Source organism: Vanellus vanellus (genome assembly GCF_965231255.1).
Source record: "Vanellus vanellus genome assembly, chromosome: 15".
Taxonomy (NCBI): Eukaryota; Metazoa; Chordata; class Aves; order Charadriiformes; family Charadriidae; genus Vanellus; species Vanellus vanellus.
This window is the reverse complement of record NC_138920.1, coordinates 325,526-342,781: the sequence shown is the minus strand read 5'-3', so window position 1 is coordinate 342,781 and position 17,256 is coordinate 325,526. Positions and strand designations below refer to the sequence as shown.

At 54.2% G+C, this 17,256-nt stretch overlaps 1 protein-coding gene across 1 annotated transcript in view; it reads left to right on the top strand.

Moving 5' to 3' along the window:
* Nucleotides 1-13,462, top strand: part of CHD6 (chromodomain helicase DNA binding protein 6) — a gene marked incomplete at its 5' end in the record, with an annotated part of 92,211 nt that extends 78,749 nt beyond the window's left edge. Inside the window, 7 exon segments of the mRNA XM_082490873.1 lie at nt 164-1,726; nt 2,326-2,474; nt 2,762-2,968; nt 3,670-4,116; nt 4,815-5,006; nt 6,818-6,937; nt 10,084-13,462. Of these exon segments, the coding sequence (XP_082346999.1) occupies nt 164-1,726; nt 2,326-2,474; nt 2,762-2,968; nt 3,670-4,116; nt 4,815-5,006; nt 6,818-6,937; nt 10,084-10,974 (3,569 nt within the window). The 3' untranslated portion in view covers nt 10,975-13,462.
* Between the last annotated feature and the right edge of the window lie 3,794 nt (nt 13,463-17,256).

The following is a 17,256-nucleotide window of genomic DNA, read 5'->3' as shown; positions in this document are numbered from 1 at the left end:
AGGTGGTGAGACTGGGAAAAGAAGCCTCAACGATCACTACAAGCACTCCCCCCACCTCACCTGCAGTCTGAGCGAGAGTTAAAACTCATCTTGCTCATCACTGCCTCCGAGTAACTCTCATCAATCTGTGTAATGGGGCCTGGCTTTTCTATCCCTGCTGTAGGTCCCCCAGACCCTGACATCTACGTGGAGCCCATCACGGAGGAACGTGCTGCCAGAACCCTCTACCGTATTGAACTTCTGCGAAAGGTGCGCGAGCAGGTGCTCAAGTGCCCGCAGCTCCACGAGCGGCTCAAGCTGTGCCGGCCGAGCCTCTACCTGCCGGTGTGGTGGGAATGTGGCAAACATGATCGGGACCTGCTGATCGGCACCGCCAAGCATGGCCTGAATCGCACTGACTACTACATCATGAATGACCCTCAGCTGTCTTTTTTAGATGCATACAGGAACTATGCCCAGCATAAAAGAACGGGGCTCCCAGGCCCAGAAACCCTGTGCTGCCTTTACCAGACTAACTCCAAACTCTACAGTTCCCCTCTGTACAGCCAGGTGGACCGAACTTGCGAATCCCTGGAGAATGAAGCCGAGAGTCAGATCAAGCTAGAAACCGTAGACAACACTATGTCCCAGGCTGGGGGAAGTCCGCCGGATGCAAACTGTGAAACGTTCATGTCTAAAGTCCGGGACATCATTTCCAGTAACTATGATGAGAGCTCTCTGCCAGACTCATTGGTGTGCATGATGTACGATGAGAAGGCCTGTAACAGCGAGCAAAGCTCCCTTGCCCGAGACAGCCCAAGTTGCACAGATGTTGGAAGCAGCGTTGCTAAACTCTCTGAGGGCAAGCTAGAGGGGGACGAGGATCCGTCCAGCTGCGATGCAGATGCCATGAGAGAGACTCCCTTCCTAGAGGGTTTGCAGGTGCGCTGTGACCAAATGGACAGTCAGAACGAGGAAGCTGAGCCTTCACCTTCTACCCCTGAAAGTGACCCTTCGCGGAGCGTCCCAGCAGAGCTCTGCAAAGCCTTGCAGCAGAAGGGAGACCTCACCAGCCCTGCGCCAGTGCTGCCTGAGCACGGTGCCGTGGAAGGGGTCATAAGCATGGGGCTCTACAGTCCCAGTCTTCATAACTATGAAATAAAGGTTCCTCATGAGCAGAGATTCATCAGTCTACTGCAGGAGAAAGGAATGGAGGCAAAGTCAGGGCCAAGTCAGAGCCACAGCGAAGATGAGGAGGAAGACGAGGATGATGATAACTCTGAGGCAGCAGCAGATGTTGTGGAAGGCTTGAGTGGTCCCAGGACCAGGGCCGGTTGTCACCCCGAGGCTAATGAACTTGGGGGCGAGGAGCAGAGCTCTGGCCTCCCCACACCTGAGGACACTTGCCCAGAAGATGTGAACGGCGAGAGAGAGTCCCTGGGGCTGGGGACACCCGAAGGGCTGGGGGAGCCTGGGCAAGAGGGCAGGGAGGACCGCGGCCTGGATGAGGAGAGCACCCTGCAGCACTCACCGGGCCAGGCTCAGAGCCAGGCTTTCAGCCTGACTGCACCTCTGCTGGGGGCCCCAGGGTCAAAGCCCCCCTGTGCCGGGGGGGAGGCCTGGGGCCGAGGAGCTGAGGGGCTGGCGGGCTGCAGAGAGACCCTGCACCCCGATCCCCAAGGGGTGAAGCAAGAAGAGTGTGAGAACAGAGATGAGGGGGAGAAAGCCAGCAGCAGCCAGAGTCAAGGTACGGTCCTGAGAGCTCCCTCTGTTTGACTCTCACCTCTGGCTGGGGTGGGAGGGACCCACTGACCTCCCTGCAGAGCCAAAGCCTTGGGGCTGCCGAGCCCTCGGAGCGGCCTCCCCTCTGCAGGAGTTGGGGTCCCTCTAGCTGGTGTGATTGGAGAACAAAGGGTTGGTGGCTGCGTTTGCCAGCAGGGCTGGCCAGAGCCCCCTACCCTGACCCACAGCAGCCCTTCTGCCATGAGCATCCCATGGAATGCAGGACGTTATTCCCTTCCTGGCACAGGGCACTGCCTGGCGAGCCGCTTCTTCTGGAAAGGCATGTGCCTCCTCGCCTCTCCAGGGTATGGGGATGGTCAGGGATGGGGGCCACTGCAATACAAGCCCCCCAGAGTCAGCCCACGGGAGTGCTAGCCCTTCCTGAGCAGTGTGGGCCACCTGTCATGACCCAGGGGTGCTGCACTCCTTGGTGGCTGGTTGGGGAATGGGACCTTTGTGGAGCCAGCTGGGCACTGGGGTGGGAAGGTGTGAGGAGTTGCGTTCACCTCAAGAGGGTGAGAGAGGCAGGGCAGTGATGGGCTCTGTTCTCTGTCTCTTTCTCAGATGGTCCAGAGAAGTACTTGGAGGAAGAGAGCAAGAGTTCTGCTTCTGTCCTGCCCGGGGAGATCGATGACCTTCAGGATGCCCGAGCACCGACCATAGCCCAGCTGCTGCAGGAGAAGACGCTTTACTCCTTCTCTGAGTGGCCTAAGGTGAGTTTAAAACTAACGCTGTTCGTATTGCAAGTGTTACTGCACAGTCCTGACCCGCAGTGGCTCACACAGCCCTAGCTCTGCCTCCTGGTCCTCCACACAGGGCTCCCCACGAATGCTTTAACTGGAGTGCTCTTCCCAAGCACCCATGCCATGGACACCCCTGCCCCAAAGCAGTTCCCCACTGAGCTGAGGTCACCAGGGCTGGCTTTGTCTTTAATCCTGAGATGACATACACGTGTCGATCATTTGAGTCCCAGCTTGGCACCATCCAATTCTGTTTGCAGGACCGTGTGATCATCAACCGCATTGACAACATCTGCCATGCCATTCTGAAGGGCAAGTGGCCATCCTCTAGCCAGCAGTTTGAGACACAAAGCCTGCTGACAGCTCCAGTGGTAGCCAGCAATGCCGGCAGCAGGAACAGCTTCGCCGAGTCAGAAGCCCCCGATCCCAGCTTCAATAACGGGGTGTTAATCTCACAGGTACAAAAGGTGAGGGGGACCCTCGGGCAGGGACAGGGCCGGGACTCTGTGGTGAAGCATTGCCCAGAAGTGCTCAGGGGTTTCCCAAGCAGGGCCTGGGTTTTCACTGCCTCACAGTGCCTCTTGTAGTGTCTAACACATGGCTTAAGCCACTTGGTGCCCTTGGATGAGGGCTCCTGGTGAGGTCCCTGTGCTTTCAGCCCCCCGCCAGCCCTGCTCCCCTCCTGGGAATGCGGCTGTTCTGTGGCAGCTCCGCAGCTCCCGCGGATGTAGAGGTGCTTCCAGGGTCAGCATTGGAGCACCCAGCGTGGTCAAGGGGAAAAGGGGACACTGCCCTAGTGTCCCAAAGGGGAGGGTGGAGGAGAGGGCACTGCCCCACCAGTCACTAGCTCGCTCTCATCTCCTCTTGCTGTTGGACACAGCGCAGAGACAGAAGCTGCTGGCCGGGGACCCCAGCCCGGCTGCCCAGCAGCTGGCAGAGCACCCAGCGTTATAGCACCTTGGGAGATCAAAGTGTGTTTGAGGGTGCTCCTGCACCATCCCCAGACAGGGAAAGAGAGGTGTGATGCAGCCAGGGAAAGGACGTCCTTCAGGGCTCCTGAGGAGAGGCAGAAGAGCCTGACCACTAGCTCAGTGTTGGTTTGAAGAGCTGTGGTCCCTGGGCAGTGTGCGAGCAGCTGTAACCTTCTCCCTGGCTTTGGTACACACAGGAAGGTTTCCTGACCCCTGCCTTCGCAAAGGACGAGCGGAAGCACAGGAGGCCCTATGAATTCGAGATGGAGAGAGATGCCAAACAGAGGAGCTTGGAGCAGCTAGCAGCAACGCATGTTCATCCACCCATTGTGCTGAACGGCTGGCGTGATGCAGCGGTGGACTTGTCCAGAGCCTCTGATGGGTCCCCGGGGAACTCCTCTCCTTTTCCCCTGAACACAAACATGCCCAAACTGGGGACCGTGAACACGCTCCAGGGCTCCCTGGGCATGGACTTGTCTGGCATCCTCCAGGCAGGGTTAATCCATCCTGTCACAGGACAAATTGTAAATGGCAGCCTCCGAAGAGATGATGCTGCCATGAGGAGGAGACGGGGCAGGAGAAAAAATGTAGAAGGGATGGATCTCATCTTCTTGAAGGAGAGGCCTCTTCCAACCAGGCTGCAGGTGGGTTGATGCTCCCCACTTTCACATGGCCCCGACGGAGTCGGCACAATTTGTCTCATGGTCCACCTCTCCCGTGCAAGCTCTGCTGCCCATGGCAATGTGTGACCTCCTCCAGGACAGCTTGGCTTGTGCTGGTGCAGGCAGGAGCGGATACTGCTCCAGGGAGGAAGGGGAGTTTTCCCTCTGGCTTGCAGCACTTTGTCTGGAGTGTTTGAGTCCTGCTAAGCATCATCAAAAGCAGCTGTCCCACCTCAGAGGGGTGTCTAGGGTTAGAGAACATGAGGAAAGGTCCTTGACTGTATTGGAGCTGTGACCAAGAGCTTGCTGCACCCTTTCTCCTTCTACCCTGGGATTCACTCAAAGAAGAATGGGGCTGTGGGGGCAAGGCCAGTCCCTCTAGACCACTTTTAGGAGTGATCTTGGAGGGGGGGAAGTTGGTCCTCCTGGTGATTAGGGTGTTTCGAGGTGAGTTCAGGAGCATCTCCCAGCTCTCTCTGCCCCCCATGCCGCCAGTGCTGGGGAGTGAGTGGAAGTGTAATGTGGTGGTGGGTGGTAATTTAAGGAACAGGCACTGGGAATATGTGGATTAATCTCTGTGATGGGAGCAGATGACCTCCTTTGGGAGCTCTGCTTATCTGGGTGTGCATGCGTCACCACGTGCTGCTGATGGGCTCTTCCTCTTCCTCCCTCCCTGTCAGGATGTTCAGGAAGACCAGGCGCAGCCCCCCCAGAACAATCCCCTCCCCGATGGGCCGGTTGCTGCTACCTCAACTCCACAGCCAGTCCCAGCTGCAGGCAGCCAAGCAGAGAAGGCTGTCCCGAATAAGAGTCTCCTCGACTGGCTCCGTCAGCAGTCCGACTACACACTCGACGTTCCTGGCTTTGGCACAGTAAGGGTGGCCTTCGGTGGCACGTGTGCGTGCGTCTGCCTTGTGTGTTGCCCTTTGCGTTAGGCTGTCTGCGGTTGCTCTTGAGTTCAGGGCTTCCATGAAGTGTCTCAAAATGTACCCTTTTTCCCTGTACCGTGGTTTGTGGTGTTCATTGGGGCTGTTTGGGAGGTTCATCACACGTTTGGGAGGTGGGCACAGTTCCCTCTACAGCAGTGAAAGGCACTTGCTGAGCTGTGTCCTCCTGCCCCAAGGTCCGTTCTCCAGCTCCAGTGCCTCTGTCTGCCCAATGCACAATTAGTCCAATGTTTTCCAGAAGTGCCAGGGATGGGGAGAGAAATGGGAAAAGGGATTTGGGATGCTCAAGATCTGTCTGCATTGCTCCCTTTCACCCAGGGTCATTTTAGGCAGTGCTGTTGCATTAAATAAGGTTCCCAGACAAGAGGAAACCTCCTCGCTTTAAAACCTGGACCACAGTGGCTGTGTTGCAGGCTGCAAAGGCTGCAGTTGTGTGGCTGTGGGCGCCATCAGAAAGCAGAGTGGCAGAGGGTGGGGTGCAGTCTGTCTGATCCTTCTTGCTGTCTCATAAGCATCCACCTCTTGGTTTCACAGGTGGGTTTGCTCCAAGTTTCAGCTTATTTATCCTATTAGACTGTGTGGTAAGCAGAGTGCAGGCTGTAAAACAGAGTTGGAAGAAATGTGGTGGTAATACATAAAAAACATCTTGGTCCTGAAGGCAAGATTCCCTGGAGCTTGGAGTACAGGCAAGCCGTTAGTGTTTTGGAGCTCGTTAGAGATGAGAGATGAGGAGTGCAGCGTTTCCTCGGGCAGGGTGGCCCTTGCTTTTCAAAGTCCAGACAGAGATACATGCAGCTGTGCCCAAGGCTGGTCTCCCAGGAGCAACGCAAGAAGCAGTCAGATAGAGGAGCAGGCGTGGAGGTGCCTTTCCTCTCCTTTCTGTCGTTCTTGCCTTCCGTGGGGGCTTACTGGAGTTCGCCCAGTCTGGCCATGCTGCTGGTGAAGCTCTTGCTTCCAGCAAGCCCCCGGTGCCCTGGGCCAGTCCTACAGGATCTCCCCTGTCAGGGCGGGTGTCCTCTCTCCAGGTAGGACGGGTTGAAAGCTGCTTCGGGGTACTGCAGCAGCTCAGCTTGTTGAAGGACAGACCAAGCCCAGGGTCTTTGCTTTGGCTCTCAGCAATCAGGGCCTGCAGTAGTTCATGATAATGCTGCATCCCTGCAGGCAACGTTGACGCCGGGACTTGGTGCACACAGTGAGTGTAACTCTGTAGGTACCACAACCTGAAGGGCTGAAGGTCCTGAAGGTCCTGAAGGGCTCTGATCCCAAAGAAACACAGTGCGGCAGCTCTGCACTGGGAACAGCTGAAATAGGAGTGAAACAAAGCACAGGTGAGCTGGCGAGAAGCCGGTGGCTGTATCAGACTGACACGAGGTGGCACACACAGACCTGTTCCCTCTTTCTTTCCTAGTTGTAGTTAGCGCCCCGTTTACGGATGCACAGATGTGAACTGGCAGCTGGATACAGTTTTAGGGTTGGAGAGGAATTAGAAAGGGCTGGACCAGTCTAAGTGGGGTACACTGAAGACCCCTTTATACCTACAAAAATCAGTTGTGCTCATTTGAGAGCTGGCCCTGTGGCAGAGACCAACTTGTGCTGCTTGCCGCCGCTCCCGCCCATGTCTGCAGGGACCCTCTGTCCCGCGGGACCTCATCTGTGCCGCTCTCCTGCAGGGCTTGTAGCCATCCGGGCTCATTAAGCCGTCTAGTCTCATTAACGTTGTCTTGTTTGCACTCCAGAATTTTTCAGACAAGCCCAAGCAGAGGAGGCAGCGCTGCAAGGACCCCAGCAAATTGGACATTAACTCACTCACGGGAGAGGAGCGGGTGCCTGTGGTACATAAGGGTACCGGACGGCGGGTAAGCGAAGGCCTGTTCTGTGCTCTGCCCTCGGTGTCTTGAAATGCTGAGCAGGCCCCAAGCTCACCTGGAGGGAGATTTAATCCAGAGAATCCTACGGGTGAGACAAAAGTCTGGAACATGTCACTGATCTACACTATCCTGTGACATGTGTGTGCCCGAGGGGACACAGGCCTGCGACACAGGTGACTTTCTGTGTGAAGTAAGGAAAGTCTGGGTGTTCACGCTTGCTGGGGTACCCAAACCCCACAATGGCAAAGGGATTCAGCCTTTGGCTTTAAAGCCACCAACAGCACAGCCCTGACTGGTGCTTCCCGTTCCGGATTGGATTGTTCCCCTTGAATTCACTGCGATGTGCCAGAAATTCAAATATTGCCATGCAAATATCTTTGTTTTGTTCCTCCTTACGAGGTGTGGGCAGAGCATACCAATACCCATCCAAGTGCTGGGCATGCGGGAAGTGGAGGGTTTGAGGGGTTTTTTCTTGCTCTCTGGGCAAGGAGCACAGATTTACTTGTCTGCAGTTTAATCTCCAGGGCACTGATGTCCACCTCTCTGAATGAGAAGGGACGTTCAGGGATACTTTCCACCCAAATTCAGTTCTTAAACACACCCAGGACTGCACTAGGTCAGAAGGTGAGGTGACATTAGTCACATCTAAACCCAAAACTAAAGAGTGAGGCAGAAAGAGGCTGTTTCAGCCACATCTGTGTTTTCCCTCAGTTAAACCCACGATGGCCATTGGAGACCTGGGTGAATTGGTGGGTTTGTCCGGTTTTGAGCATGGCTTTTATTGAAGCTCTTGTCCCCTTCGCTTGTTCACGGGGAGGGCAATGGGACGGGCCACAGAAGCTGAACTTGCCTTTTCTCCCGGAGCTGTGTGTCTGGAGGCAGCAGGCACGCACCGAGTCCTGCGGAGACGCGTAGCGAGGGATGAGTCTCTGCCCCAGCCAAATTGCAGCCCAAAGCCAGGAGCTAGGGAAAGTGTAATCGTATTTCTTGTATTATTTTACATAACTCTTTCTGCAATAGAGGTCATCCTTCTGCTGTGTTTTATAGTTAGGGGGAGCCACGGCACCAGCATTGAAGGAATTGCCAAGGTGGCTTGATGCAAACTTGGAGTATGCTGTTGCAGCTGACTGGGCTGACATTGTTAAGCTTTCAGTAAGTTAGAGCTTTTGGAGAAATCTGTATCATGTCATCTTTTCTTCCCCCTCCCCATCCCCACAACCTTTCTCCAGTGAGGATCCGGGAGCTGCGAGGCAGGAGCTCAGCTGCGCAGGCGGGAGGGGATAGCTGCAGGGCCGCAGCCCTGGCAGCCCTCGTGGGGCAGAGAGGGAGGTTGGGCACGTGCCGCAGCTCAGTGGCACGGCCAGAGGAAGGAGAGAAGGGGCTCAGCAGCCCAGGGTGACAGTCCAGAAGGCCTCGGCATGCTCAGAAATAGCAGGGGCAAGAGAAGTGCCCCAGGAGCAGTAATCCGCCTCGGGTGCTGGATGGGAGGGCATGGGCAAAACGCATTCTCATGGGTCAAATTTTCAAAAGTACCCTCAGCTGAATCTTTTCATCATCTCCTGCAAACTCTGCCTGTGCAGCCCTGGGCCCACTAAAGGGCCCGCAGGTCACCAGGCACTGGCAGGGAGAGGGGCAGGACGGAGCCAAGCCTCGCCACGTTCATTCACCCTCTTCATCACGCCAGTCCCTGCCCTTGTGCGTGGCAGAGCCTGTGGAGGAGGAGCGCTCTCCCCTCTGGCACACTGGCGCTGCCAGATCGCCCTTCCATCTTCTCCCTATGGTCCTTGCCTGCTCCCTGGTTTTGCGGCTGCAGTGATTTGTGCGACACCCTTGCAGGGGGCTGGAGGGGGAATCAATTGGCTTAGAGGTTTGTGCTGCTCTCAAATTTGCTTTTAATTAGCACTGGAGATCTGGCATGGTCTGTCCTGCTCCCCAGGGAACAGCTCCACGTCTGGGCTGGCATCAGCGCCCCGTCTGGGCAGCCAGCACCCATGCGAGCTGGCAGCTGTTCCGTACCTTCATTTGCAGGGGAGAGTCTCTTTGCCGGTAGGAATAGCTGTGTGCCTGGCCACCACCGCGGCACCTGCTCACGCGCCCTGGTTCAGCGGCTGCATGCCCGATAGCATTCATACCCCTGAGCCCCATCAGCACTTTGCTTTTGGCGAGTGCGCATCCGTCCTGGCACGTGCATGCAGAGGGATGTCTGGCTGCTCCGGGCGCTTGGGCAGGCGGGAGCGTGTGGTCGGCTGCCCCGCAGAGCCCAGGCGCGGTCATGGGCCCATGTAGGGTTTCCCACATGCCAGTGGGAGCAGAGCAGAAGATCCTCCCTCTTTGGGCAGTAGCTGCAGACTGCCAGGGACACTTGATTCAAATTTCGGCAATGCGGAAATACTTTTCCTACCTAAATCTATTATTGGAAACAGTTCAAAGAGCGGCGATATTGAAACTCAAGGGAGCCACAGAGGGAAGTGTTTAAAAGTCTGTGATGAGGATGCTGAAAGATGGAGTTTTAAACTGCACTGTAGACCCCCCCCGCACTGCTCTGTGTAACTGGACAGTCTCACCCAGCTGTGGCCGCTGGGTTTTGGTCCCGTATCTGAGTGCTCAGAGGAACCTTCCTGGCCTCTCAGCGAAGCTCTAGCTGGGAGCTCCTCAGACACCATGTCCACTCTCCTTGGGTCATCCCATGCAGCTTTGCTGTCCTGCAGAGCATTGAAAATTTGGCCCTTCAGATCTAAAAGACACGATTTTTCACTTGTTGCTGAAGCCACGGTTAAAGCTGGGAAGGGAGTTTGGGAAGTTGGTGTCCGACACAGAGCTGCCGCTGTGCTTCTGGCGTTGTGGCCAGCCGATGCTGAGGGCACGGGTGAAACACGGGGGGAAAATGTGCCTCCTCCTTTCCTCTCTGTGCGCGTTGACACTGCAGTATCATGCCAGGGCAGAGCGAGGGTGTTTTGCATTTGGCAGCATCCCTTGGGGAAAAGTTGTGCGTACCTCTCAAATTCCATATCATGTAGGCAAACATTTCTGTGCTGACACCATCTGGGATGCAGATGCGAGCACAGAAAAGCCAGATTTCCCTTGATGCAGTAATAACTGTCAGGTGTTTTCTGTTGTGTGTGTTTTGTTTTCAGGGCTACTTACCGGAGAGCAAATTCAATCGCATCCTAACCGAGCCTGTGCTCCGAGACGTAGGGCCCCGCCGGAGGGGGAGAAGGCCCCGAAGCGAACTCATCAAAGGCCCCGGCGTTGTAGCAGATTCTTCTTCTGGAATGGGACCATTGTTCATGAACGGACTGATTGCTGGGATGGATCTAGTAGGACTTCAGAACATGAGAAACATGCAAGGGATCCCCCTGACGGGGCTGGTTGGGTTTCCTGCTGGATTTGCAGCAGTGCCCGCCGGCGAGGATGTGAAAAGCACCCTGAGTATGTTGCCCATGATGCTGCCGGGCATGGCTACTGTACCGCAGATGTTCGGCGTTGGAGGACTTCTCAACCCCCCCATGACAACTACTTGTACTGCGACTGCTCCGACTTCGTTAACAAGCACAACGAAAAGTGGTACAGCCAATGCAGAGAAAGCTACTGAGGATAAACAGAGTAGCCAGGATGTGAAAAAAGAAACTCTCTCGGAAGATAAGCCTGGTCCTAGTTCGTTTTCTAATCAGACAGAATCCGCAATAACTACCAGTAGTCCTGTAGCTTTTAATCCGTTTCTTATCCCAGGGATGTCTCCTGGACTGATCTATCCCTCGATGTTTCTTTCCCCTGGCATCGGCATGGCGCTGCCCGGCATACAGCAAACCAGACACTCGGAGGCAGCGAACCTGGAAAGCCAGAAGCGGAAGAGAAAGAAGGCAAAAGGGGAATCGGCAAACCCAGAGCCAGAAACTGTCTCGCTGCCGGAAAAAGAAGCTGCAAACAGTCAAAACTGTACAGAGCAAACACCGCCTTTGTCGGCAGAAAAAGAGCAGGATGGACCAGCAGAGGAGGAGCGCGAAGCGGCTCGCGATACCAATTAGAACTTTTGTTTCATTGAAAAAAAAAAAAAAACCCACACAAAAAGATTGTGGCTTGTGAGTTTCTTATCCCATAAACTCTTTGTTACTTACCCTCCCGCCCCGCTCTGCCTTCATAAACCTGTGTTTCCATGAGTAATATTATCTACCTAATTCCCTGTCAGAAAAAAACTGGTGACATACTACATGTTAATAGTTGCAGGGTCTTGCCACTTTATTAGATAAACAGTGTTGTCTAGCTAGTATGGGAGGCACCGAATTCTCGTTCTGTTTTTCCAGTCGTTCATCCCAGCCGACGATAGCAAATCCAGTACTCGGTCACCCCCTCAAATTGCTCACTCCGTTGAGAAGAAAAAGCAGCAAAAAAAAAAAAACAAAAAAAAAAAAACGAGCAAAAGAAAAGTCTTTACCTCTTGGTCTACATGCAGACAAGGGTATTTCTGTCTACAGCGACACTGAGCGAAAGAGCCTGTATTTGGGGGTAAAAAGCACAGCTATAGTAAGTGCTAATGTGTATTTTTGATTTAAAGTATTTCCCTATTTTATCATGGTTACTAGAATAGTAGTATAGACAGAAGTATATAACTAATGATTGAAAATGCATATATTCATTTCTTTGAAAGGAAAAAGCATAACTGGTAGTGATATAATTTCTTTATCACCCCCACCTCAGAGGTCTGGAGACAAACTGCAGCGAGTGAAAATACGACGTAGACATTCTTTTGTATTCTTTAAAAACCAAAGTTTGGTTTTACGTTAAGTGGAGTTTAGTTGCCCTTTCCTCAATAGTTACCAGAACTTTTCAGCTTGAGCTGGAAAGGTTTTGCACATCTTGCATGACTTTTTTTGGGATTACTGTACCTGTAGCTACCAGTTTCTTCATCATTCTGCTAGACATCAGTTCTCATCTATGGCATTAGAAGTGCTGTAAAGGTATTTTTTTTCCAGCCGTGAACAGGCCACACTGATCTTAATGCTCTTACATGAACACTGAGGCTTTTTGAGTTGTTACATTTCCCACCCCTTACCCCAGCAGCGACGTCCTTTCAGCAAACAGGGGAGAGGCGGAGGCCGGCTTTCCTGTTTGGGGAGTCCTCTGAGAAGGACCGCTGAGACTTTCAGAGCTTGAGTTTCTTCTTTTCTGGTGTTAGACTGTGAAGAGATGACCTTGGCTTCTTTCCATTCCTTTTGCTGTTGAACAGTATTTCCGAGTCCCACCCCTTTGGCAAATGATTTCGGCGTCTGCGTTTTCAATGGACAGGCTGTAATGCTGTCAGCCCCCTGCAGCTCCGGGTACTGAGACACCTCCACAGGCAACTCTTCTTATTCCTCCTTCCCCGCACTCCTCGTTTAATTTTTTTTTTCTTTCACTTGGGCTTGTTCTTATTTGCAGCTCATGGTTTGAGACTTGAAATAAACCCAGGGTGGTGCAGCAGTGAGACGAAAGGCAGGCTGGTGAGGGAGTTGGGAGCGTGCTAGTCATCGGTTTCACATTTGGTTGTCACAATTTACTGTATTTTTTACTTATTTTCTGTTACAGTTTTGCTAATTTATCAGATGGTCCAAATGTTTTGACATAACTATTTCAGTTTGCATTATTTATTTATGATGCTTTTTGTCATTGTCTTTTATACATTTGGGATTATAAATTATGTACATGTTAAAATTAGCATCTCAAAGAAGTCTGTTACCCATGGTCTAAAAAGCATTTGGTTTATATTTTCACTGAATTTATTCCCAGTGTACTGGATTGGATGATTTTTTTTTTTTTTAAGTATGTAACCAATCATAATGCAACCCTCCCACCCCGATAATTAAATGTGTTCTATTTAATAACATCCTTGTAGCATAGATACTGTATCACTATCGACAGATTTCTTAGAAATGCTGCTATCTCTATTTAACTAACATTTTGTTCAGTTTTGCCTCCAGTGGAAGCAGAAAGGGTTTTTTCAGCTGTTAAATCCAAAATCAATATAATTTATTTATGTAAAAAAAAAAAAAATCACGATTGATATATTTTTGAACCTTTTAAGTACTAACTTTCTTTTTATTCAGTAGAAGAACATGTACTTGCCCTAAATCCTTAAAATACAAATGCTATAAAACTTCATATATCTTCCAAGCCTTACTGTGAATGGATACGGCAATCTCTTGAGAGTCCATTTCTTGTTACGGGATGGTTTTTCCAGGGTTACACGCGTAAGGAACAGGGTTTAAAGTGGAATTTATTTAATTAGCCAGCATGCTCTATACCTCGTTCTTCCCTATCAGACATGTATGCTACGTCTCTGGGTGTTTAGGCTTCTCTTTGACTGCTACTTTGTGACCCTTTTGCAACCCGATATACGCTGTGGATTATTTAGACTGTAAGGCGTAAGTGGCTGCTTCTTATTTTCCATCATATCCAAAACAAATGCCAAATTTTCACCGGGTTTCATGGCTACTCACACAAACATACATTCTTCACCAAATGTGCTAACGAAATAAACTGTCTGTGCTCTTGAACATGGATAAAAAGAAAAAGATTTAAAAGTCAGATTTTTATTTTTTTAATTTAGTGACTAGATGATGCTTATCTTTCAGACTTGGCAGAGCCTTGCTACAGATGTATATAATTTTTTTCAGCAAATATATGTGAATGTTTAATTCACCTGACTCAGTGATAAACGTTACTTGCCTTTTTCTGAGCACGAATTGAGAAGCTGTCGAACCCGGCAGACTTCTCCCTCCCGTAGGGCTGCTGCTGCTGCACCGTGAGCTGTGCATCACTCCAGGGAGCGCTGCGGCAGCCGCCTCACCAGCGGCTCCGTCGGCCGGGCTGGACCCCCGCTGCAGCCAGCACCGCTTGCACCCGGCGCCGCCTGGCTTAACTCGCCGTGCTGCAGGGGTTAACGCGCCCTGCCGAGGGGGTTAACTCGCCGTGCTGTGGGGGTTAACTCACCATGCTGTGGGGGTTAACTTGCCATGCCACGTGTGTTAACCTGCCTTGCCGCATCGGTTAATTCGCCGTGCCGTGTGGGTGAACTCGCTGTCCTGCATGGGTTCACCTGCCATCCCACATGGGCTAACTTGCCATGCCATGTGGGTTAACTCACTGTGCCGTGTGGGTTAACCTGCCGTGCTGCCTGGGTTAACCTGCCGTCCCATGCGGGCTGGCGGACCGCTGGAGCAGCCCAAGCTCCACGGGCAGTTTAAGCAGGCGGTGGTGCGCAGGGGCTCTCTGCCGACCCGCGTCACCCGGAGGATGGGCAGAAGCCCAGAGACCAGTCATGACACCCCCCGTACCAGTTACAGTCCCTGTACAGCCCCTGGCACTCACGCGGCACCTCCCAGCAAAAGAGGGGTTCAGTTCCTCTTGCTGAGACACTCAGCACCTCCATCTCAGCCTTGTCAAACGCTAATAGGTGCCAAATTAATGCTTGTCATGAATCTCCATGTAAGGATCTCATGCTTTAGAAAAGGAAGTATTAATTCAGTTTTTCAAATGAATAAACATGCACAGGAAAAGCTAAATTATTTCTTTAAGGTCCAGGAGAAGAGGCACAGAGTAAACCAAGGGTTTTTGCTTGCTCCCCCTGCCTGTGTGTGAACACCTCGTCCTGTGGCATTTTGTTGCTGCATTTATTTGGGGAGAAACAGGAAAGCACCGGGCAGGAGAGGCGTCAGAGACCGCTTGGACAGAGGCAGAGGAGGGAAAACAATGAATTTCCAGTTCCCGAGTCTCCCTTTAAAATCTGGCTCTGGCCACTGCAGCCTTCCACCCCGGCACCGTGAATGCAGAATATTTGCCGGAAGGGTCTGCAGGAGGCAGGCAGCCCCTCGGGCCATGGAGAAGCCTTCGTGCTGGCGGTCGGGCTCTGCAGTTGGTGGCGGCCGTGGCGTGCTCCTTCGCTCCTCGCCGTCTGGTAGGGAGTGGATGTGGGGGTTGCGGATGGGGCGTGGGTGGGCACCGCTTTTCTCTGGGTTTTGTTTCGCAGGATACAGGTGCCCTTTCCCAGCGGGGGGGGGGGGGGGGGTAACACACCCTGCTTCTGCTCATCTCGGCACTCCTGTCCTGCCTGGCTTTTATTGGAGAGGACACAGAATCATCGCGCATTTAAGAGAGGATCTGTCATTCTCTGTACGGTCACAAAAAGGTTGTTAAGGATTTCCCTCTGTTACCTGCCCTGAGGGCAGACGTCACAGCTCTGGTGTCTTGACAGAGCCACATGCAAGGATTTCGGGTCTGCAGTCTCGGCTGGCAGTGAGCAGAGGGCAGTTCCTCTAATGACATTTGGGTTGTATCAAATAAAACTTGACCTGTTCAGCGCATTTGTATTTTCCACCTCATCAGGAGCCACTTCAGCTCCAGGGCTGCGCAGCACCGGCTGAGTCACGAGAGACCACTACTTTTCATCACTTTTTACAGCTGTAAAGCACTATGGAGCACTTTACCGAATGGGCAGAAGCACCATTTGTGGTCCCCAAGTGCTTTGCACCACGTGTGCCAGCGCACAGCAGCCCACGGTCACCAGCTGGAGCAGGCCCAGCGGCTGGCAGAGCGGCACCTCTGGAAAATTAGTGGTAAGAGAAACCCAGCTCGTCCCTCATTTCCCCTCGCAGCTATCGGCGTAGCCCTTCACAGCCTGTGTAGCCGGTGAGCACCACCTTCCACCTCCTACTGTGGTTTTTGGGGCGTTTGTGGTTTCACGGTGCACCCAGGGGTGGCTTGAGGCCATCTGTGTGGTGCCGAGGCAGCACCGATGCCTGGAGAGTCCAAGTTTCACCTCAAAAGGCATAAAACGATGCAAGATTGCCCCAGCCCAGTAGAAAATGAGTTCCACTCCCCCGTCTCGCCTTGTTAGCCCTGCACAGGGATTTGAAGTGGCTCCCGTTTGCCTACGGTCCGGATGGGGATGTGACGTTGTGGGTTTAGCTGGGAGTTTAGTCCCAGTCCCGCTGGAACCCTCGTGGGTTCCTGCAAGAGCAGTGCCTGCCCTCGGGGGGGAGCGACGGCGGAGCAGGAGCGGTGGCAGATGCGCTGCAGCAGTCTGCCCATCTCTGTTGACTCCTGCCCAGCATTTGGCCGTTACATTTTGCACAGGACATGTTGGAGCAAAAGCAGACATTTTACACCAATTAAATGCATTTCCTGCATTCCCACAGCGGTCACTTCTTCTTGCTCTTGCAGCAAACCTTTGTACAAACACATTTGGGTGTTGGATGAGAGCTGGCTTTTAGGGGCGGTAACATTCCAGAAAGCACCGAGCCGAGCCGATCCCCGGCGAGGCTCCCCCAGCCCCGGGCTTCGCACCGCACCACCCCGGGGCTTTGCAAGAGAACGTTTGAAACGACACTAAACCCCAGAGCGTGTGGGACCAGAACTCAGGGCAGGCGAGAAGCTGCCGGGGCTGTGCCCCTGCGCGGTTCTTCGGGAGCTCACCTCCGACCTCCCCACCCCTCCGGCTTCCCATGAGTGGGGCGGTGGGCTCAGCCCCACCTGGGCTCGCTCCGGCCTCACGCCGCGTGTTCGTGGTCCCACAACCTCCCAGCGGCCTGGATGAGGCTGAACGCCCGCAGCAGCAGGAGCCGGCTCAAAACGGGCCACGAGATGGTGGTTAAAGCATCGCTCGCCATTGCCGGGGGTTGAGGCCATGCCCTCTGCGCTGCTGCCACCGATGTGGGCTCCGGGTCCCGCGAAGCCCCTCCCGGGGTGCAGGAGGTGCCCCTGACGTGGACGAGCCCCGGCTGCCCTCGGCAGCACTGCAGCCACCAGCACTGCCCTCACTCCCGCAGCCCGGGCCCAGGGGGGTCTCATCTTGTGCCGCTGGGTGTCAGCCGCGGCCCGAGGGGACGCCTACACCGCGCGGGGGGGGGGCAGCGCGACTGCCCCCGCCGGGCGGTCAGACCCCACCAAGGACACGACTGCAAAAGCCTCCGCTCTCCCCGCGGGGTTGGGGGCGGAGGGGGCGCCCACGTGGAACCGCAAACAGGGGGCGCGTGGGGGAGGAAGAGCCGCTCCCGCCGTGGGCCGGGCCCGCCGGGGCCGTGCGCCTCCCCCGCCCCGTGCCCCGCCTGCAGACGCCTGTGCCGGCGCGCGCACACGCCCGCGGGCACGCGCAGCCTGGCCCAGCCCCTCTGCTTCACGCGCTGCCACCCCGCGGGCGTGGCCCCCGCGCGTGGGGGTCCGCCCGTCACAGCCCGGCCCCGCCCCGCCCTCCCGAGGCACCACCCCCGTCCCGCGCGGCGGAAGAGCGCTCCTCCCTTCCGGCGGCGGCGTTTTGGCGCGCGGAGCGGCAGGGC